The sequence below is a fragment of the Crocodylus porosus genome, unplaced genomic scaffold (assembly GCF_001723895.1).
Source record: "Crocodylus porosus isolate Cpor-Errol unplaced genomic scaffold, CroPor_comp1, whole genome shotgun sequence".
Classification (NCBI taxonomy): Eukaryota; Metazoa; Chordata; order Crocodylia; family Crocodylidae; genus Crocodylus; species Crocodylus porosus.
Window position 1 is genome coordinate 56,992,468 of NW_017728947.1, and position 22,469 is coordinate 57,014,936.

A 22,469-nucleotide genomic window follows, 5' to 3' on the forward strand; every position below is an offset into this window, starting at 1 on the left:
TAGACTCCCACCGTTGTGTCCCCTGTGCCATATTCCCCACGAATTTTTACCCAGAGGGTCTCTAGCTGTCCATGCCGGTCGCCAACATCAGCTTGCAGGGACATGTAGCTTTCCTTCACATTCCTTGAATCAGCTTTAGATAAAAACACCAAAAAGTCCTGCTGATGTGCCCAATCTAGACACTGGGGGGGCGAGATCAAACTAACACGCTTCCTCTTCCGGTCAAGCGCTGTTTGTTTGTTTGTTTCCCGTGTCTGTAAGCAGCCTATAACTGTGAGCAAGCCTCAGAGCACAGAGAAATCAGTAGTCTACTCTGGACCTGTTTCCTATAAAGTAACCACAGATGTAACAAGCAACAGATGAGCCGGATTTACCCCAAAGGCACCCGGATGGACTCATCCAACTACATGCCCCAGATGTTCTGGAATGTCGGCTGTCAGATGGTGGCGTTAAACTTCCAGACCATGGGTGAGTTACAGACTGTCCCAGGGCTTCTTCTAGGAAAGAGTTATGCTCAAATCCTGTGTTATTTCCTCTTCTTCCCTTTAATGGTGTTTCCCAGTACTGCCCTTGGTCTCCAAGCATGTTTGTTTTCTCTACTTCATTTCCTGTCACAATCTTCCTGTCTGACTTGGTGCCTGGCCTGCACCCCTTTTCCACAGAACTGGAAGTGTTCATACAGTTCTTCACTGCAATAGCTGTCTCTCTGGATGGACACACACACACACAGAGTAGGTAACATCGTAGGCCAGTGTAATCTCATTTTTAATTCGTGTAGAGCATTCTGGTGCTGGAGGTCAAGCCTTTCCCCTAAGGTAGCACACACAACTAAGTGCCAGTCTTGAAAAAGAGGAGCTGCCCTTTACCACACTCTCTGCCTTTCCCTCTCTGCTGCTGTATCCAGTGTGCTGATCTGGGAAGGGTGGGGTGCACCTTCTCTGTCCACTTCTGATACCATTTGACAAGGGTGAAGCCAGACAGAAGAGAAAGGCATCCAGGATCCCAAGTTGCTCCCTGCTGTCTCTGAGGATGCACAGTGTCGTGGTGCAGGAGGAGATTTGTGGGATGTGGAGAGGAAAAGTGGGAGAAGCGGGGAAGGAAAATTATGGGAGAGTGAAATGTGAAAGACTGAAGAGATTGTTTTGAATGTAGAGTGTGGAAAGAAGGAAGAGGAGAGTGGATGGCAAGGAAAGGAGCAGAGTACCTTATTATAGGAACAGACAAACAGGGGTAGAGAGAGGGGAAAGAATGCGAGTGGGGGAGCTCAGGCTGAAGTAGAGGTACTGCAGAGGAGACTCTTGGTCTAGTTTTGCTACTGGCTTTCTATGTGACCATGAAAAAGGTCACTTCATCGCTATGCTTTAGTTTGCCCCTCTGGGTAACAAGTACTAGTGATACCTTTCCCAAAAGGAGGCTGGGAGGTATTTCACATTTGAAACATTGTGTGATCTCTGGATGAAAGATACTGTACGTGCAGTGTTCCTGTTCATTCCTTAAAACGTATGGTCTGTACTGGTGTGTCCTCACAGAAATTCCTCTCCCTGTGTCTGTTTGTCTGTCTCCCCCAGACCTCCCTATGCAACAGAACATGGCCCTCTTTGAGTTCAATGGCCAGAGTGGCTACCTCCTCAAACACGAATTCATGCGGCGTCCAGACAAGCAGTTTGACCCTTTCTCTGTTAACCGCATTGACGTGGTGGTGGCAAGCAGCCTGTCGATAACGGCAAGTACAAACCACAGCACTGTGCATGCACAGGAGGGATATAAGTAGCGCCTATGTCCCCTCTGTTTATTACCCAGCAGGGCTCTTAATAGCAAATGAACCCATAACTTCATGTGAGAGTGTTACTATGGCAACTTCAAGGCCTTTCACTGTTTAAAATTAATCATAATCGCATGAAAATGGAAAATTAGCATCTGCCACAGGGAATGATCCATGGCTGTGATGATGCAGAGGGAGGCTGGTGGAGGAAAAGAACAGAGACAGGTGAAGCTGGAGAGTGGGCTGGAGGAGAGAGGGAAGCGGGGGCAGGCCGCAGAAGAGGCTGCCCTGAGGCTGGAGGAAGTTTATAGGACGTTCCTACAGCTTTTTGTTTCTTGGCTTGTTCTTAGATTCTTTCTGGCCAGTTCCTTTCTGAACGCAGTGTGAAGACATATGTGGAAGTAGAATTGTTTGGGTTGCCTGGTGACACAAAACGCAAATATAGAACCAAACTGACCTCGACTGCTAACTCGATCAACCCTGTATGGAAGGAGGAAGTTTTTGCTTTCGAAAAGGTAACGACTCAAATTAAAGATCTCATTGACCACAGGGAGTGTTTTCTGGAGATCCCACGGGCTATATATTCCTGAGAATTCATAGGCACCTAAGGCTCTTTTCTGGAGATTGTAAGAGCCACACGTTCCTTTACAGATGGAAGGCTGTTGAGGACATTTTTGGAAATCCATGGGCCAAAAGGCTCTGTGTGCATCTTCAGCTAAATTTTCTAATCAAATTGGCCTTGAGATTCTCCAACCACAGGGAAACGAGAGGCAAGAGGAAATGCAGCTACGTTGTTGCTTCATAGTATGAGGAACAGTGATTTCTGGGACACATCGTGGAATAATGGGAAGTTGCAAGACAAATCAGGTTATGGCACCTGTACAGCTCTGCCCAGAAGTATTGATCTGGTGTTCAGCTATGAGGATAGGGGAAGGAAGCACAAAAGTAATAGTAATTCTGAGCCTTGATATAGAGCCATATGTGAGCAAAGACCTGTGAATATGTTAACTCCCATCTTCTCCCAGCACCCTTGTGAAAATAGGGGAAGCTTTTACTTTTACCTTCAAGTTACATGTTACACTTAGACCATATTAAAGCCGTGAAATGTTAAGCAGTGTTAAAGTTAGAACATGCTGTGAGAAGTTGCATGTTAAGGGTTAATACTTTTTCTTGCCTGCACAGCTGTGACTTGCCACTGGAGGTTTGGTGAGCAGGGGTAGGCCTTGGAGCCAGAACACCCTGCTCTGGGTGGTGGTTGGGGGCCTGGGAGTGATGTACTGTACCTTGGGATGCACAGATTCACTGCAAATTGCCCAGTTATCTCAGCAGATTTGACAGAAGTTAGTCTAACACAAGCTAGGTAGCATGGCCAAGAGTTAACCTTCACCTGAAGCACTGTAACTTAAGACACTCCGAGGGCACTTAGCATGAATTAACAAGCTCTAGCATGCAGATGCTTGTGTTTTAAGTGCCCTTAATATGGTCTAAGTGTGACCTGTAACTTCACCTTTAGTGTGAGCTGGTATTATCCCCAGCTTCTAAAACAGCTTAAGGGGGAAGGAAACATGCACTGACTTGCCCAAAAATACTGGGGCTAAGTCTTAGAGTTCAGGGTTGCACAAATGTAGAACTCTTGGTTCCAAAATGATACCTTTTATTAGACCAACTGAGAAATTGCAAAAAAATAGCTTTTTCTGCAGTTCAGTGTTAGAGTTCAGGAGCCCTTCACTCCCACTCTGGAGGTCATTTTTATAGCCCATAACGTCACAAAGTAGCTCTTGCCAAAGAGAAAGTGATTTCCTCTCATATTGGTTCCTGAAGTTGATTTTTCACATAGTGAAACAAGCACCCTGTTAGGAGTCAAAAGCATTGGGACTTTGACCTCTTATGCTTTCTCCACAGATTATGATGCCAGAGTTGGCTTCCCTCCGAATTGTGGTTTGGGAGGAAGGGGGAAAGTTTGTTGGTCATCGCATCATTCCCGTTATTGCTGTACATTCAGGTAAAAGTGAAGCCTTTCTGTAGCACCACCTTCAGTGTCTGTTAGCACTGCCCTGTGACCATTTTGTCTCTGCACAGCACAATCTCAGCCTCAGCTAGACTGTGCACTAGAGCAGCTTAATTCTTCAGGGGCTTGGTACAAAGGAGGTGAACTATGCATTTCACTGTCTTGTCTCTACAAGATTCATCCGTAAGCAGGGGAGACCTTTCAAACTCATCTCAGTGGGCCCATTGTTTAAACAACAATTTCCTAATACAGCTGTACCCCCATTCCCCATGTTACCACGAAGCTGCTGCATTCCCTGTTGGGCCTTTGGCCAGAAGGGAAGGGGACTCACTCAATCTCTTCTGCTTCCTTATTTCAGGCTATCACCATGTTTGCCTTCGCAGTGAGAGCAACATGCCCCTCACTATGCCCTCTCTCTTTGTTTACCTGGAGGTAAAGGACTACATCCCTGACAGCTGGGCAGGTAGTGTATTGTGGAAACCTGACATAGTGTATCCTCTATGGAGCAGGAGCCCTGACTCCAAATTGTTGGTGTATTGACATGACCATGAGAAGTTGACTTTTATTCTCCCTTTGCGGGTTGGGATGATTTTATGTACTACTACTACTACCCAACAGCCAAGAAAAGGATTACCTAGAGCAATGGTTCCCAATATGTGGTACAGATACCACCAGTGGCATGCAGACAACCTGTCAATGGTATGCGTTAACCGATTCTTATAGTTAACTTATATGACAAAACATATCATTAACTCATGACAAAAAATTACTGGTTGTTCTTAAGGCTGAACTGAAAAATTTGCTGGTGGTACTTAAGGTTGCTACGTTTTAAATTGGTGGTGTGCAGTCTATCAGAGTTTGGTGACTGCTTGACCTAGGGTATGAAAGTTGGAAATACAGTCCTAAGGCAGCGAGTGTGGAGAAGGGATAGGACCAGGAGGGCAATCAAATGAGTCTTTTGACAATCTGGTGCTATTCTTTGTTTTTAGATCTAACTGTTGCCCTCTCCAACCCAATTAAGTATTTTAATGTCATGGACAAGAAATTAGAGAAGGTGGAGGGCTCCGCAGAGGTGAGTATTCACAAGTATTGCAATTGGACCTCACATGTGCTGTTAAGTAATGAAATGGGATCTTGGACCAGTATCAGAGGACCAGAGATGACCAAGCAGGGTGCAGGGCCCCAGGCAAATCAGCCTATGCAGGGTGCTGCCCCTGCATACTCCAGACACGAAGAAGCCAGCAGTGGATTCAGCGGCAGATGGTGGCATGCCAAGCGGCTGTATGTGAAGCCACCGGCAGTGGCACTGAGTCACTGCGGCTGCTCCACCCAGCTCTGTGGGGCCCCCCAAAGCATGTAGCACAAGGCAGTCACCCTGATTTGCCCCCCACCCCCCAAGAATGGCCCTGCAGAGGATTAACACAACACCTCATTCAATAAGTGACAGAAAGGCTTTATTTACTCCAAAATACTCATGGTTAAATGAGCCCAAACCAAAGAAAAGTCCAGTATTTAGCTATAAGCTTATAATTTATCACTAAACAGGCAAGAAAAGAGATGGTCTGCTTCTTCCAATTTCTCGAGATGGCTGGGGTGCAGCAGCAGCTCTTGTCAGAGAGATCTTTCATTCTTGAAGCGTGCACCCTGTTAGCCGTTTCAGTCCTCTTATAGCCTTTAGCTCAGCATCTTCAAAGAATTCTTGTAGTTGTTTAAATCAAGAGAGCGTCCCAAGCAATAACTGACAGGAACATCCTATTAATCAAATTGCTCATTATTGGCTATCAGAAAGTTTCACTTTGAATGAAGTCCTACTAAGTTTGTAACATATCAAGGAACTGATTAACAACCAGGGAAAACACAAGGTTTTGAAGAGCGTCCTTGGAAAATCAAGGGAACCACTAGACGAAACAAAAGTAAATCGGGAGGAAGTATCTATCACATATGGAGAATGACTTCCTGCACGCAACAGGTGCATCCACACAAGCATAGCTGTGCAGTATGTGGCACTGCAAACGTGTTTGCAGTGCCACATACCACACAGCCCAGTGTTCTCCACACTGCAAGGGTATACTGCCCAAGTGTGTGCTGTGCCAGGTTTTTTCCCCCTGCAGGTATTTTTTTTGACCCCTGGCTATCTAGGGTTCAAAAAAAAACCCACAACCCTGCGGGAAAAGAAAACTGCTGAAAAGCGGAGCTGGGCCATCCAGAGCTGTGCTGCAGCTGGTGGCCAGGCTCTGCATGGCAGAATTGCCATGGCTGCAGTCCTGGGGAGCCCCTAGGACTCCAGGTAAGGCGCTGGGGCCAGCACAGCACTGGCCACAGTCTCCCCTACCCCAGCCGGGGCAACATGTCACATGGCAAAATGCACATGGCACAGGTGCTCCCCAGAGACAAATAGCTGTGGCACAAGGTGCATCCCTGGTACTTATCCCTGAGGAATCAAATGTCTGGACATGCCTAACACGAGTTGATTGCAAAAGAAATATTTACCATATTAATTACTCAAGGGTAGACATTTCACACGGTTACATACCAAACAACTAGGAGCCTGCTTAAAACCATCATAAATATAGTAATAGAAGCTGGAAGTGACATCATTATTTCTTCTCAGAAGAACCAGCTGCAAACTCGCATCCTCTTGCCCTATGCAGTCAGTATCAGTGTATTTTAACTTGTGTGTGTAGGCCCCAGCTTGCATGAGTTTCAGAGTCATTGATGCTTCATGAGTTCAGTCTGAGACCATGTTCAGTGCTTATCTGTCTGGATTGTGTGAAGGTGATTCAATCTTTGAGGGGCAGCAGGGGCTTCAGTGCTTATGTTAGAAAAACTCTGATTCCTGGGGGCTATGTCAAGTTCTTGGTATGATAATTATAGAGCTTACATGAGATCTGAAAGACCATCCCCAGCTGTCTGGTGTTTCACAAAGCTGGGCAGATTAGGGCTGAGCTCTTGGGAGACCTCACTGTCTCCAGTTGGAAAGCACATTTTTTATTTGCTTGGGTTTATTCTTGTATTGTTTGGTCTTTTAGTCTGCAGCTCCATTTCCTGTGTCTTTTACTGTTGCACTGATTCACCTCTGACCTTTGTTTTAGAGGCCTAACATGCAGAGGAGTCTTATGCCAGATGAAATCAATGGGATAGCAGATTTCACCATGAAGTTTAGTACCCCTTCTCCAAATGGACCAGCAGGTAAAGCTATAGATTTGAGTGGGACTCAGAGAATGAGAAGGGAAGATGACCATTGTCCGAATGTGAAAGGAGGGGATACCAAAAGGCCTAGGGACTTTGTTTTGGAAACAGAGCCTTCCAGGCTTAAGTCACTTGCTTAAATTGGAACAGTGGTCAATACTGACCAAAAAGTGTTTACCAGAAGTGGATTTACTGACCAAAAAGTGCTACCACCCAATGACTCTTCAGGGTCCTCTGTGAAGAGACTTGCTCTTTTCACTCCATTTCCAAGTGGCTAGTGGTATAACCATGCCAATTAATAGCATTGGCAATCTCAGTAGGTGAATCAAAGGTCCAAGTGTAGTAGATGCAGTAATGCAAGCCCCACCCCCAGTCTCAGAGCCCTCACCCAAGAGTGGGAATGGAGGAAAACCCCAACAGCCCAGAGACATTTCATGGTCCACTGCTCCATTTCAAGCCAGAAGTCCTAGAAGCTTGTGAATGGGACTTCCCTTTGTGATTTCAGGAACCATGGCTGTGGGGAAGGAAGAAACCGTAAAGGAAGCTGCTAAGGAAGTTACAGGTAACTCTACCCTGCTTACTTATAAGGTTTGAGGCCCCAGTTTTATTTCATTGTATAGTGGGGTGATCTGTCTGGTGTCCTAACACTAAATCCATGCTAATCAGTATTAACATCTCTATATGCATCCTTGTGTGTTACAATATCCCACTGTAACAGGCTAGGACACCAGGGATGGCCACGATGCACGCTGCTGGTCACCCTGTGCCTGTTCTGCCCTTGGCCCTTAAGCATTCTCCCCTTTCTGCTCTCCTGCCACACCTTAATGAAAACAAGTACTTAGAAGACAAAGGTTGCCCTTCAGATCTGAGTGAGATCTCATCCACTCCTGAGCTTAGGTCTCACTACTCAGCTACTTAGGGGCTTATTACATGGCTCCAACCATCCCTTACACCAGACCCATACCTCACAGATGTCACCATCTGCCATCAAGCCATTTCTCTATGCCCTCACCCAGGCACTTCACCCAACTCGGCTACTCCTAGGTGCAGCCCTGGGTCTCTGACCCCAGTCTCATCTTTCCCGAGGCACTGGGCCCCTGACCCTGACTCTGCTCTTCTCTGGACTGTGGGTCCTTGACTATTGTTGGTCTCCGGCCATGGCCCTCCCAGCCATTGGTCCCTCTCCCTAGACCAGGTTAAGCAACCCCTGGCACGTGTGCTGAGCATGGCACACAAGGCCATTTTGTTCTGCACACCACCACCAGCCCAGGGTCTAAGCAGCTGCTGCCAGCCACAGAGCCCAGGCTGCTCCCAGCAGGCGGCTGGGAGGCTGCAAGCAGACAGGGCTCCCTGGGCCAGCTGCAGCTGGGAGGCTGCAAACAGCTGCTCCGGGCTCCAGCATGTCAGCACTCCAGCACCCTTCAAGGTAGACATTGTGGTTTTTTCGGCACTGTGGCCAAAAACGTTGCCTAGCCCTGCCTTAGACCCTGGCCCTGTTCCTAGGCCAGCTGAGATCTCTGAGCTCCCTGGCCCCAGGGGTCTCCAGCTGTGGCTCCTCCTTGACCATTAGCTCCTCCTGGGCACTTCTCCTAAACCAGTTCAGACCTCTGGGCTCCTTGGCCCTGGTTGCCCCTCCTGAGCTACAAGTTGCTGACTCTGCCTCTCTACCCCTTGTGAACTATGGGTCTCTGACCCTCCTTGCTCTCATGACCATTCAGCTGTGGCCCTGCTCTTTGGATTTGGCTGTTATCTTTCAGGCCCTGGCCCCACTTCTGGGCTGCTGAAGCTACTTTACCTCCCCTCATTTCAGCCTTAAACCACTGGTCTGCTTACCCCAGCTTAGGTGTTTGCTAGGAGCCTGGCTGCAGCCCTGCTGCTCAGTTCTTTACATCTTAACTGCCAGGATCAGATTACTGCCCCAGCTCAGACTCTGGGCTTATATCCTGTAAGCCCTACCCCCTTTTGGGTCATGGGACTTCTGATTGTCTCCTGGGTACCTGCAGAGTGCTCCATCGCAATCTGTTGTCTCTTAAAGTAGCAGGAGCACCAAGCCTCCTGCTGCACCCACATATTAACGTACTTGAGATTCAACATGGGGCTCTTGTAAACTGTAAGCAGCAGCTGTATGAAAAAGTGAGTCCATAGATTCACTGATTCAGGCCAATTGCCCATAGCAGTATCAACCTCAGCCCAGGCAGAGAACAGCAGAGAGCTTTGTCATCTTTATCCCTTCTCCCTTCTGACCCAGGTAGGGCCCTTTTTGTCTTCCAGCACAAGTAGTTGCAGGATGGGTAAGTTTATGCTCAGCTGCCAATGACTCAAGGAGACCGGGCAGTAGCTGTAAATAGCTGGAGCACAGCAGCCACAGCTGCATTGATTTCCTGCCTCAGGGCATGTCTTCAACACATGCTCCACATGAGGGGATCCTGAGGGAGACAGCCGGGAGCTAACACAGCTAGCCCTATCCTGCACAGGAAAGCTCTTGTGTTTGAGCAGTTCCAGATCTGCTGCCTGTGGCAAAATGTCACAGAACAACTATTCTGTCTCCCAGGAAAGCTGATGTTTTTACTGATGTGCATCCAAGCCAGGGATCCACCAATTGCTGTGCTGGCCTGGTGGTTGTCCTTGTGCAGGGGCCAGTGTTGGAAAAACAGCCTGAAAATAAACAAAAACAAGAATATGGAAGGGCAAGTCTCTGTATGGAAAGGAGGTGGTTAACCAGGCAATCAGGACTGCTGATTCATTGTATTTTAGAGCTGCAGACGGCCAGCATTGAGGAACTGCAGAAGCTGAAGCTTTTTCAGAAGCTGATAAAAAAGCAAGAAAAGGAGCTGAAAGAGCTGGAGCGGAAGGGATGCAAGCGCAGGGAGGAGCTGCTGCAGAGATACTTGGTCTTCTTCCCAGAGCGGGGCAGCCAGAGTGGCAAGTGGAGAATGTGCTCTGGGAAAATCCCAAAGAAGAAAAGGTATAAAATAGTGCAAGGAACTACCCTGTGTTAAGTGGAACTTAGGAGGCCTCGCTGTTCCCACACACTGGAGTGCTTCCTACAGAGAAACAGGCCTGAGCCATGTGTCCCCTCCCCACCCCCCGCCCCGACACAGGTATGGGCTGTCACAAACTTCTGTGGCTTTGCAGGGCATCACATGTCCTCTCTCAGTGGGGTACTTCTTCATGCAACAAGAGGTGGCAGAGTATGGAGAATGGTTAGGCATCACCTGTGCTGCTACAGTGTCCATTATTCCTTTACCTGATGTTGCAGGAGTCTGACTACAGAGGAGGTCAATGCAGGAGTGAATCCTGCCGAGATGGCAGACTGCACTGACAGCCAAGTCTTGGAACTGAAGGAGAGCCTGGAGATGGACCTCAACCAACTGGGGGAAGAGCTCTATGATGGCATTCGGAAGAAGAAAGAGCAGCATGCCACAGAGGTAAGACCTGCACATGTACCTCTAGGGACTTCCGGACATGGTGGGACCCATCCAGGGTGTTCCAGCAATAGGAGTTACACCTCAGTTAATTGCCACCAGCATAGCATTGTAGACACAGCCAGGTGCAAGGATACCCCTGAACGCATCGCCAGTGGCACATGGAAACAACATGTCATTCCTATATTCTGCTTCAGTTGTTATCAAAGACTGCTCAGGCCCTTACTGCCCCCAGAGGCACCATGTTCACACAGCATCCTCCCACCACATCCACTCCGGGCCCTGTTCTAGGGGCCTCCCCCTCTTCCTGCTTCTCTTGAGATATGGGAGCATTTTGCATTTGCCTTCTGTCACAGTCTCTCAGACTCTTACTGCTGTGGAACATACTCTAGAGGCCATCAATAGCTGTAGTGCCCTCAGATGAACACCCACAGGCAGAACACCGCCAGAGAGAGAACACCAGAAGTCAGAACACAGCCCAGTGACACCACCCATGACTTCCTGCAAACTCAGCGCATCCCAGAGGCCCTACATAACGTGCACTCATTGCATCTACACTCACAGACCAAAAGGTAGGAAACTGCACATGCAGTATAACCTTCAGTACTGTGACAAAACCCACAAAACCCACTGATAGAGGCCAGCTATAGCCTGCCAGCACAATTTGGTCCACAGGCATCAATCTAGGTTTGAATAGCCAGTGTTAGGTAGCTCCAAAACCAAGCTGATTAACTGGATAGTATACATGATGGGCAGAGCAGGGAAGTCAGATCCTGACTGCACTGTTTTTTGATCCTTTGAACAGCAAATTGCCAAAATAATGGAGTTAGCCAAAGAGAAACAGGCAGCTGAGCTGAAGGCACTGAAGGAATCATCAGAAAGGTAAGCTCTGAGCATTTGAGCAGCAAAGGAATAATGCAAGCCTCTTATTCAATATAGGGCTTTTCATTAATAGTCCTCAAAGCATTGTGCTGAGGTTGGTAAGCAGTGTTCTTTTTACTATACAAAAGAGGAAACAGAAGCACCGAGCAGTTACTTGACTTGCCCAGGGTCACTCAGTGAGTCAGTGGCAGAGATGGGAAGGTGGCTCAGGTCTCCTGACTCCTCTGTTTTGCATTTTACAGGTAGTATCACTTAGAGACGTTTTAGCTGGTCAACCTGTTTTAGCCGACCTGTTTTAGCTGGCCGGCCCTTTTTCTCCTAGGGAGATAGAAATATAGGACCAGAAACAACTTCCTGGATCACAGGCACCCATCCCCTGCTGTCACAACCACCACATCTTATCATCCCTTTCATAAGCTGATCAAGGTCCACCTTAAAACCAGGGCTGTTCCTTGCTCCCACCTCTCCTCAGGGTCTAGGTCTGCTCCTGCCCCCGCTCTCCTGATGATTAGCAGTTTCCTCTAATTTCCAGTGTAACCATATCCATGGCTAATTTGTAAGCATTTGTTTTTGTACTAGCACTACCTTTAGCTTAAATAACACCTCTCCCTCCCTGGGTTTAGCTCAAGTGTATTTATTTATAGGCAGCAATTACATCAACTCTCACCCTTCATTTTACTACCCTACAAACCAAATTCTTTTAGGCTTCTCATGTATGAGCATCTGTGTTCCTTTGCTTATCTTCATGACCTTTCTCTGTCCCTGTTCCACTTTGAATATCTCCCCCTTGAACATGGGTGCCTGGAACAGTTTCCAAATAAGCTCTCACCAGGCCTTCTGTGTAGCAGCATTAACACTTCTCCATCTCTCACGGAAATAACTCAGTGGATGCATCCTGGGATTGCACTTGCCTTTTCTAAGGACTACACCCCTGTCACGTGTACAAGCGCCCTTGCTTATCTGCATCATGTTATGAGCTTTATAGTCATCAGTTGCAGGTGTCTGATTTTGTCTTATTTTTCTCTTTGGTTACTTGCTATTCTAGTTCCCTTATAAGTTTTACTTTATGTTCTGTGCCATACGTGTGTGCCTTTATTTGAACTTGTTGTGAGCTAGATTTCCATTTTTCCAAAACTGTTTGTTTGCCTCCAGTAGCCTTCTTGTATAACCCATCTTTTGTTCCAAGTACTCTCTTGCTTCCTTTTTTCTTTAGGGGCATGAGTCTGTTAGGAATGTTCTAAAAGACAACACTAACAAGGTGTTGAGAAGTAATGGGTATGAATTTGTTTGACTTACACATTAGACCTGGGTTATTTTCTCCTGTCTCCTGGATCTGACTCACCTTGGGTAAGGAGCATCTTAAATGCTGTAAACAAAAGGTCTTATTTTAATTTGAGGTCTTTTATGACATTTTCCTTCACTAACGAATTTGCTTTTCTGGGGTGTGACACACTCCAGGAGTTTATTTGTGTATCAGCCTGTGTTTCATAGATTTAAAGTATGCAATGGGTGATGGTCTTCCCATCCATGATGCATCCCTTTCGCTACAGTGATATTAAAGAGATGAAGAAGAAGCTAGAGGCAAAGCGACTGGACCGAATCCAAACCAAAATCCGGAGTACCAGTGACAAGGCTGCTCAGGAAAGGTACCACAGTGGACAATGCTGGGTGTGGTCTGCCAAAAGTACAGTCCATTTCTGGGGCAGTACAGTGCACTGTAGCCTTTATCACCACTAGGGAGATTCTGAAGGTGGCTACATTGGCCATGGAAAGGAAACCTTTATATGGTGTTTTTCCTCCTATCTTTTATTTCATGCCCTCTTGCAGGAAAGCTCTGCTGTTGGTTGGTATGGCTGACCTGGCCTGCCTCTCCCAACTTAGCAATCACTTGTTGCCATCATGTCCTGATATACAGGCCCCTGTGCTCCACAGGAAAAGCGTCTGCTCTCTAATGGCAGTACTATGTCCCTACTGCTGCCTGCATTCTGGTCTGTGGTACTTTCCTCCCTGTACTGCTATGTGCTCTCTGTGTAAAGGAGTCAGAGAAATCAGTTCCATGCAGTGAATAAGTGGCCGATCTCCCAACTCACTTGCAGAGCAAGTGTTTAGCATCTCTTAAAGCCAAGCCTAAGGAGTCCATATGCAGATATTCTGGATGTCATTAAAAACAGATGAAGATTTTTCAGCTGAAATTCCCAAACCCTGACAGGAAAGCAAGCAAGCAGGGAGGAGAGTCTCCATATGGTATTTATCTTAAGGGTGATCAGCTGTCCTTGATTGAAAAAAAAAACAACCACAAATTCTCTTATTATAAACCCCAAAATCTGTGATTAAAATGAAACACCGCTATACAGAGAGAGAGATAACAATTGAACACTATGTTTTATTGATATATTTACAATATTAAAGCAATTTGGTAGCCTACTCATGCTTCAATCACTATGATAATATACATTCTAAATACCTATATATTTTGGTATTGATTTTTATCATAGAAAATCAGAGCTCCCTCTGCCTTTGCTCACCAGGATTCAGGTCCAGGCCCCTTACTCCCCATCCACAGACCCTCAGCCCTGTCGGTGCCCCTCACTCCCCACCCCCACTCCCAGCCCCTTGGCCCTTCTAGTGCCCCTCACCTCGACCCACAGCACTCTGCACTCCCCCAGCCCTGCCAGAGGGGGCCCCCACCTGCCAGGCCTACAGAGCCAGGGACCCAGGTACACAGCCCCCTACCCCCCGTAGCAGTGGCTGAGCCCCAACTGCTGCCTGCAGGAGGCAGCAGCTGCTATGGCCTGAGCAAGGAGCAGCGTGAGGAGCCCTGGTCCCCCTCCCCCAGGGGCCTCAGCATAGCCCATGCAGGGGTGGGTGCAGGGCAGTGGGGTGTGGGGTTGGCTCCCTGCCATGGTGCACACTCCCAGGGTGTGGTGGGAGGCATGTGCCCCCCAGATCTGAATGCAGGATGGGGGTGGGCTGCCTGCTACAGGCTTGGGCTCCCTACCCTGATGCCCTTCTCCTAGGGCCTTGGAGCTATGAGGGACAGCTCCATGCCACCACCCCCACTGCTGCCAGGTGCACAGGGATCATATCGCCAAGGCAGCATGGAGCTTGCAGCATCAAGGAGCTTCCCTGCCTAACCCACACTGCCCTGCTGTGCTGGGTCCTGCCCGCTGGGCTGTGGAGGCCCCAGGAGGAGAGCAGCAGGGTGGGGAGCCCGCAGTGGGCAGCCTGCCCCTGCCCCTGCCCCGCACACAGGTTGGAGGGCACTGGTCCCCGACCTTCTCCCAGGAGTGCATGCAGTGGCGGGGAGCTGCCTCCCCTGCCTGAGCCCACAGCAGCCAGCTTGCATCTGCTCCATGCACATATCTTCCTGGCCCCTGCCACCGCTTCCCAAATGAGCCACCCACGGCTCTATCCTGCCCTCTGCTAGAGCCCTGCAGCCATGCATTTCGGCCCCATTCCCCAAATCCCATGCACTGTCCAGCTGGGCACCAGCCCCAGCCCTGTTCTGCCCAACTCCCTCCCTATGGTGGCCTTAATTCCCCCACCGCACTCCCAGATTTACCTCTGGGAGCTACTCTCCAGGCTGCCTGGTGCCCCCTGCCTGATTGCCTTTCTCCCACTCCCCCCAGTCCCTTGCAGGCTGGAACTCTGCCAGCTTGCAGAAAGCTCTTTGCAAAAGAGTAAAATCTACACGTTTCTCCACTTAATTGAAAAATCCATGTTTTTCTTGGCTAAAGGGGAAAATCCACTTTTTTTTTCTGTGGGAAACTGAAAAACTGGATCCCTGGTTATCAGTATTGCTATCCATTTTTATATGTTTCCCTTATCCTAGCTGATCTGCACTCAGCTTTGTTTAACCTCTTAGGACATGTCGCTACCCCTTCCACTGTTCTTCTGAGAGCACCTCCAAGAGGCATGCCCTGCTCATCAGCTCCACACACACCAAACCCAGAAATGAGGCAGTGAAGCCACTCTGAGAGCACTTCCTGCTACCAATGCAAGCACACCAGAGATCTCTCTCTCTCAGGAGCTGGGGGGACCCTTAAGGCAGCTTTACTGCCTTGTTTCTGGGTTGAGCAGGTGGACATGCTTCTTGGACTTGCTTCTTGGTGGCATTCTTAGGAGTGCTTTGGAGATGAGACAGACGTGTCCTTACTGGGATGGCAATGCCACCTCTCTTTTCTAACCATTCTTTTTTCCTATGTGAAGGCTAAGAATGCTTCCCTTCCCTAATACTCCTTACCTAGACATGCCCCACCTGGCTACACAAGCATCGCACACTAGGCTCAAAACCAGCTCCTCCAGAAAGCTTCCTGTTAGTCCATGTATAATAATTTGTTAGCATCCCTCTCAGTTAAAATATTTCTTTAGCTACTCAGTAAGATTTAGTGCCTGTTAGCTTGGAAGATAGATTTTTCTTATGCCACTTCTATTTATACTACGTATGTCATAATAATTCATACTTTATAAGCCCGTTTTTCAAATTGCTACTTCCACTAGTGCATTTTTAGACATTATAGTGTACTTCCAGGTATAAATTATTTGCCTTTCTGTATGGATGTGAACAGCACTATATTAAATGTGATATTTCATGGTAATTTTATTGACATTGACTGACTGAGGCCTTCTGTAAAGATAACAGATGAACAGGATTTATTTTATTAATAACTGCTGCTCTTGTGTTTTTGAAGATTAAAGAAAGAAATTAATAATTCGCACATTCAAGAAGTGGTGCAGATTATCAAGCTGGTAAGTGTCTCCAGAGAAACTTGCTGTACTATCTTTGTTTTTGAAGATGATGATATGTGTATATATGAACCATGGTTATTTCATTTACATGAGCCAGAATGGATTTCTTTGAGGTGGCTTATCCTGTCAAGCTGGCAGCTTGGAGTAAATGCATATTCAAATCCATAGTGGCTCTGGTTTCTGAGATAGGGTGAAAAATGCCACAATCTCACTAAAGATCCGTACAGCCTCACCAGGGTTTCCTTAAGAGCTGGAGACAAGGCAACACAGGTGTGATTTCTCCAGGATTCTGCAAATTCAACCTTGTAGGATGCTGCAGAGAATATTTTTTACCACCTCTGTTCAGCGATATGGCTTTGGGCCCTGGCATCAATGCAGTGTTTTTAGTCACTCCATGGTTATAAATCTGCAGCTGTGGATCCTCTAGGGAGATCCTCCTCAGTCCCCAGCGGAGTTCTGCCTCTGATGAGCAGACACAGACCTGGTGTACAGAGCATGTTTATAGAATGATTCCCCCAGTATTGAATCCAGGACTTTGAGTACTAAAGAAAAAAATTCCACTGGTTGGATTAGAGGGAAAGGCAACACAGACTTGGCAAGTTACATGCAGCTTTGGCTATCCTGAACTTCCTCTGTTGTAGAGTCATAGGCCCACATTGAGTGTGTCTGGTGGCAGAGACGGGCTGGAATTGTTTTACAACATATATGTGAGAGTTTGTTTTATTCTTCTAAAGATGACAGTAAAGGCTGCCATACTTCAACAGAAACTGGAAAAGAAGCAGGCAGATTGTTTGCAGAAGATCAAGGAGAGAGAAATCCAGGTAAAGGCAGGGATAACCCCAGGATTTTATGTGATTATTCAGTACATTATATCCTAGACTTAACCAGGACTTGGGCTATTTTATGAACACCCTCCAGCTATTCAGAGTAACATTACGTATATCATGTACCCCCAGTTCCTCTCCAAGTACATCCTATGCAAGTTACAGTGAGAATCCAAATGATTTAGATGACTTGAAACACATCTCCATGTCACTATGCAAGTTGACAGAGAATCCATCTGTGTGCGCTTTGCTGGCTTGTATGACCTGAGTTAGTGAGCTTTATGCAACTTCCACCAGGCCAGTTTAAAAATTACAAAATGTACAAGTTAAACTGGCACCTTGGTTGAACAGAGTAGAGTAGAGACTTTTGATTTTGAGATGACCGCCCCCCGAAGCAGGGTGAGATAACTGAACAGGATTGTGATGAAAATTAGTGCTGTCACTTCCTTGATGTACATGTACTTGAGCTAAAAGAACTGCAGCCTCCTGCTCTTGAAATCCAACCCCTTGCACGAGTAGAGGGAGATAGTTGTGCTAGTGTGAAGGCAGACAGGGCAGGGCAGCACCTATAAGACCAGCAGATTCAGAGAGATATAAGCTTCTGTAGGCAACCAACTTATTTTGTAAGAAGCTATCAAAGTAGGCTATCACCTATGAAAACGCATGCCTCTCTGAACCAGATAATCTTTAAGGGTGCTTACAGACAAGGTGGGGGGAACCAGTGCTTTACTTCCAGTTCAGTGTGCCCCCACATCGAATGCACATGGCCAGAAGAGGAATCACATCAGTTTGACCCAGCTTGTCTAAAGTCTATATAACTCGTGCACTTCACTGGGGCTTTTATCTAATAGCTGATGCAGTCAGATCAAATATGGCTCAATTCCTGACATAACCCTGCTGCAAGCAGAGTTGGAAAAACTGAGATTCTGCCCTATTATGTTCAGTTCAGTTTTGTTCATTTAGTGATAGCTTTGTTTTCCAGCAGCCAGTGGATACTGGGGCTCAAGCAGCCTCATGCACTCCCTTGTGCAATCACATATGCAGCCAGTTTTAAGATTGGGACAGCCGTGCTTTAAATTACATCAGCGGGGACCAGAGGACTGTGGCTTGGGAATGAGGGGCCTGGACCTGCATCCTGGTGAATGAAGGTGGTAGGGGGAGCTCTGATTTTCCATGGTAAAAAACCCAAAATCAAATAAGGCTCAATCAATATCCCTGTTGATTGAATCAGCTATTAGATAAAAGCTCCAAAAAGCCCCACTGAAGTGTGTGAGCTATACAGACACTGGGAACTGGTCAAGCTGACATGATTTCTCTTCTGTTAAAAGCAGTTTTGTTTTGTTTTTTCCATGTCTGTTAGCACCCTAAAATACCATTCCACTCTGCCTTCAACCTCTTTCACTGGCAATGTAACCCTGTTGAAACTGAACTTTGCTTTTTCTCCTGTTACAGAGGTGACACTAGATCAAGTGTCATGCATTGAGTGGTTTTTCTGTTTACAGCTCCAGCAAGAGGCATTGGCAGAATACAAGGAGAAAATGAAAACCCTTAATGTGGAGGTACAAGATATGGTGAAGAACTGTATGAAAGTCTGCTCCCCTTTGGAGCCTGACATCAGGAAGGAAGAGGTCCTGAATGCCAGTGAGGGAGAACAAGGCACTAAGGAACAACTGGAAGAAAAGATCCCTGTAGCTGAGATGTCAAGGCTTGAGCTATCCAAAGCTGAAACTCAGTATGAGGAGATATCTGCACAGAACCAGGAAAGCAAATTCTGAGAGAAAATCCTCCTCGCTCTTCCATGTCTGGAAGGGTATTTGCAGCACTAGTGGGGTCTGTAGTAAAGCTATGGACATGAATAACCATCATATATAGGCAGAGCCTTTCCCTCCAGGAATTTGTATCAGTTGCTGAAATCCTTCAGAAATTTCCTACATTATTATCCTTCTAAATATGGGAGAGAAAAGGTTTGAAGGCATCAGCTGATGAGAGGCTAGATCTTGGTCATGTTGTGCATGACCTTAGCATCAGGGCATTTCAGCAGCAAGAAAGGCTCTGTGGCTCTCAGTTCTAACAGGACCAGCTGTCCATCATTATCTGAGACTTCAGCAAATGTATTCTGTTTATAAGAGAGAGTGTCACTTATGGCACCCCATGCCATATTCAAACAGCATATCACTTTCCTCCTCACAAACCTAGTTAAATAGTGCTAGTTGAACAGATTCTGGCCTGTTGTGGTCTTTCTGAGTTCTTTGCAACAGAGGACTTCCTCTATTTTTGTTCCATAGTCAAAAACAAGTGAAAGTGAAGAGCTGGCATTTTCCAAGGGTTACCCCGAGTCTGAAAAAAAGGTGGAAAAACCACTACTGTAGACATTATTGCATGGCTATGCTGGTGCAGCCCTCTAGTGGAGACATGGTATATGCCAGCACCACTGCCACGAAAAAAAACAACCCACAACAAAACCTTAAGCCAGCAGAAACGCTCAGCTATCAGCAGAGCTACATCCATACCAGGGATCTTGCTGATAGGATGTTTTCATGCCTATCGTCAACATGGCTAGACTGGAAGAATTGTGTTGCGTAAACTAAGCTTTAGGGAAGAATTACAATTAACACTTTGCTTGTCCTGTGGTACAGAAGACACCACGAACTGTACATAACACTGCCTCACACACCAGCTTTCTCCCCAGTTATGCCACTTTCCTCAGTCATTTCTAGCACAGACAGTTCTCTCAAGGCCGAGTGGCAAGCCATACGTGGCATGGTGTGTAATTTAAAGTACGGTCACCCCAATCTTAAAACTTGCTGCACGTGTGATTGCATACGGAAGTGCATGAGGCTGCTTTAGCTCCAGTATCTACTGGCTGCTGGACCACAAAGCTATCAAGCACTAGATGAATAAAACTAAACTGAACACAACAGGGCAAAAATCTCTATGCCATCACTTTTTCCATCTCTGTGCTTGCAGCAGAGAGATGTCAGGAATTAAGCCCTATTCTGGGGCCCCCAGTATAAACTTGAGTAGTGTCTGCCTGTGGGGCCTGGAAACAGATGTAGCAGTAGTTCACTGCCTTTTGATCATGCTTCCACTTTGTTCCCAACCAGTACTCCATACATCTCCTCCCCAAGGCCTGGGCAGGGCGGCTATCAAAGAGCACTTACGCCAGTTCTGCAGTAGCTGTCTGTAGGATTTTTGTGCACGTCACTTTAGTTCTGTCTCTGGCCAGTGCACCCTTGCAGCATGGTTTATGCACACAACAGTTTTCATACACGTTATCTTGTAACAGCAATGCAGTTAACTCCATTGGAAGTAGTAAATTTACCTTATTACATGATAAATTGCATTTCTGTTAGTGCTTTTATCTCTTGTTAGGTGACTCAGCCCTGAGAGCCATCTATTTGTAAACAGTGAGCATTAATTAAAAGCAAGTGGGAAAGGATATGATTTGGTGTAAAAAAGAACCAGGAATGGGTAGATTGTTTCTGTGGAGCTTCATGCAAAGGTGCACTAGGAAGATGACAGTAGTCAGCTTCTCCAGACTTACCTGCTCAGGATACAATGGAACAGACTCCTGATATCTGTCACAGATGTCTGTTGCCAGCAGGTGCAAAGGACCAGGTCAGCAGCTCTGAATGCCCTGTCTGTTGAAACACTCCCCTAGAACTTAGAGCTGCCATCTTTAGTGTACCTTTGTGCTGCTGGAGCACAGAGCAGTCTCTCTCTATAGAAGTTTTGTCTACTTTGAACTCTCTTCCAAGTCAAGCAAGAGAGGAACAAATAAGAGAATGTGCTTCTGGTTTTCAGAACCTTTATTGATAGGCAACACTGGAGGGAAAGAAGAGGTATTCCTGACTAGAGAGTTGCTACAGATTCCCCCACACAGGTTTTTATAGCATTAGATGCTGCTACCCAACATGATATTTGCCATTGTAGAACTGTTCTTCTTAGGTTTATAGCTGGCCTGGTGTGGCAGACATAGGTAAAGCAGTCCTGCTGAAAAGAGTGATTACTGAATGAAAACCGTTGCACCAAAGTACTACAGTGATGAATGTATTTTAAAATGTAGCTATACATGCAGTTAGCTCAGAACAGATACCAAAGACAAGAAGGTCCTACTGTACTCTGATGTCCAGGTAAAGGCGACTTATATCTCCCCTGTAGCATTGCATTGGCATTGAAAAATACACTGTTTTTATCAAAAGCTGAAGGGATTGTGTATTGTAAAGTTGTGATTTAATTTATTTTATAAAAAAATAAAAAATTACATTTCTATAAAACTTCTTACATCTTTTTTCTTAGGGTGAGGTAGGTTAGTGGGAACAAAATGGATAAAAAATGTAGCACAGTGCAGGTGGGTGACAACAGGAATATCATGTTTCCATAGTTCTCTATTATTTATACTCACTGTTCTCAGCTGCTTTCCTAATTCTAAACAAAAAGGGAATTATCAAGAGACAGGAAGGTCCCTTGATTAGTATACTTACTAATGGTGACAGCCAGACAAATCATGAGCCAAAGTAGAGAAGTATTTGTTGCAGATGGCTATCAGCAAAGACACAGGGCAGGGTATCCCCAGCTGCTGGGTGGGAGGCACAGCTGGACGCTGAGCAGGGTGGGGTGTCATGCAGCTGAATGTGGAGCAGTGGCACTCCATCCCCACCCATGCGTGCATACCCCCCTAGGGCCTTCTCATACCCCTGGTTGACAACCCCTGACTTAGATCATGCTAAAGTGCACTAAAGATTGTCCGCATGTTAGAGCTCATTAACTCATGCTAAGTGCCCTCTGACGCCACATCCAGATGTGCATGGACATTTGAATTCCCAGGGACAACTAGCAGCAGCATACCTTGTGTCACTGCTAGTTGTCCCTGGGGAACACCTGTGCTATGTACGCTGTAGGGTGCACACTGTGCCATGCATGCATGGGGTAGGGAAGGCTGGGGCCAGTACCTGGGGGCCTCCCGGGGCTGCAGCAGCAGTGATCCTGCTGCACAGGGCCTGGCTGGCAGTGGAGTGTGGCTCTGGCCAGCCAGGCTCTGGCTTTGGGCAGTGCATGGTGCTACCATGTGCGCTGCTCCACTTTTTTTTCTGGTATAAAAAACCCATCTGCACTGCTCCCTTGCAGCATGGAAAACAACTGAATGTGTACCACGGACGTGTCTGCCATGCTTGTCAACGTGGCCTAAGTGTCTTGCAGTTACACCATTTCAACCAAGGATTAACTCTGGGCTGTGCTACCTAAGTTTGTGTTAGGGTAACTTCAGTCTGCTCCCCAAAAATAAAATGATCAATCTGCAGTCTTTCAGTATCCTAGGATGTACTACTCTCAGATCCCCCTTACTCTCACCCAGAGCAGGAATACAACCCAGGTGTCCTTCTGGCCATGCCCCTGCTTGCCAGACCTCTAGTGGCAAATCAGAGCTATGCAGGCAAGAAATGGTATTAACTCTTAATATGTGACTAACTCGAACACTGCTTAACATTTCAGAGATTTAGTATGGCCAAACATACATGTAACTTCACCCACAAAGTGTGTCAAACAAAAACTAACCAATAAACAGAGATAGGAAAAGCCACAGCATACATAAACTACACTAAAGTAATTGTTTCTTCTCTTCACCACTAATT

The 22,469-nt window shown here is 46.7% G+C and overlaps 1 protein-coding gene and 1 long non-coding RNA gene across 2 annotated transcripts in view; one reads left to right on the forward strand and one right to left on the reverse strand.

Moving 5' to 3' along the window:
• Positions 1-20,854, forward strand: part of PLCB2 (phospholipase C beta 2) — a 59,118-nt gene extending 38,264 nt beyond the window's left edge. Inside the window, exons 18-32 of the mRNA XM_019552204.1 lie at positions 344-468; positions 1,569-1,723; positions 2,113-2,277; positions 3,665-3,764; positions 4,129-4,233; positions 4,760-4,842; positions 6,863-6,959; positions 7,465-7,521; positions 9,714-9,924; positions 10,219-10,387; positions 11,190-11,266; positions 12,817-12,912; positions 15,958-16,015; positions 16,750-16,836; positions 18,342-20,854. Coding sequence (XP_019407749.1) covers positions 344-468; positions 1,569-1,723; positions 2,113-2,277; positions 3,665-3,764; positions 4,129-4,233; positions 4,760-4,842; positions 6,863-6,959; positions 7,465-7,521; positions 9,714-9,924; positions 10,219-10,387; positions 11,190-11,266; positions 12,817-12,912; positions 15,958-16,015; positions 16,750-16,836; positions 18,342-18,614 — 1,858 coding nt within the window. The 3' untranslated portion in view covers positions 18,615-20,854. The remainder of the gene's footprint in view (positions 1-343; positions 469-1,568; positions 1,724-2,112; positions 2,278-3,664; positions 3,765-4,128; positions 4,234-4,759; positions 4,843-6,862; positions 6,960-7,464; positions 7,522-9,713; positions 9,925-10,218; positions 10,388-11,189; positions 11,267-12,816; positions 12,913-15,957; positions 16,016-16,749; positions 16,837-18,341) is intronic.
• Positions 5,208-6,876, reverse strand: LOC109321495. Its single transcript, XR_002104069.1, has 2 exons — positions 6,364-6,876; positions 5,208-5,522 (listed from the first exon to the last, which is right to left on the reverse strand). It is a non-coding gene; the product is annotated as an uncharacterized LOC109321495 (long non-coding RNA).
• Positions 20,855-22,469: the final 1,615 nt, after the last annotated feature.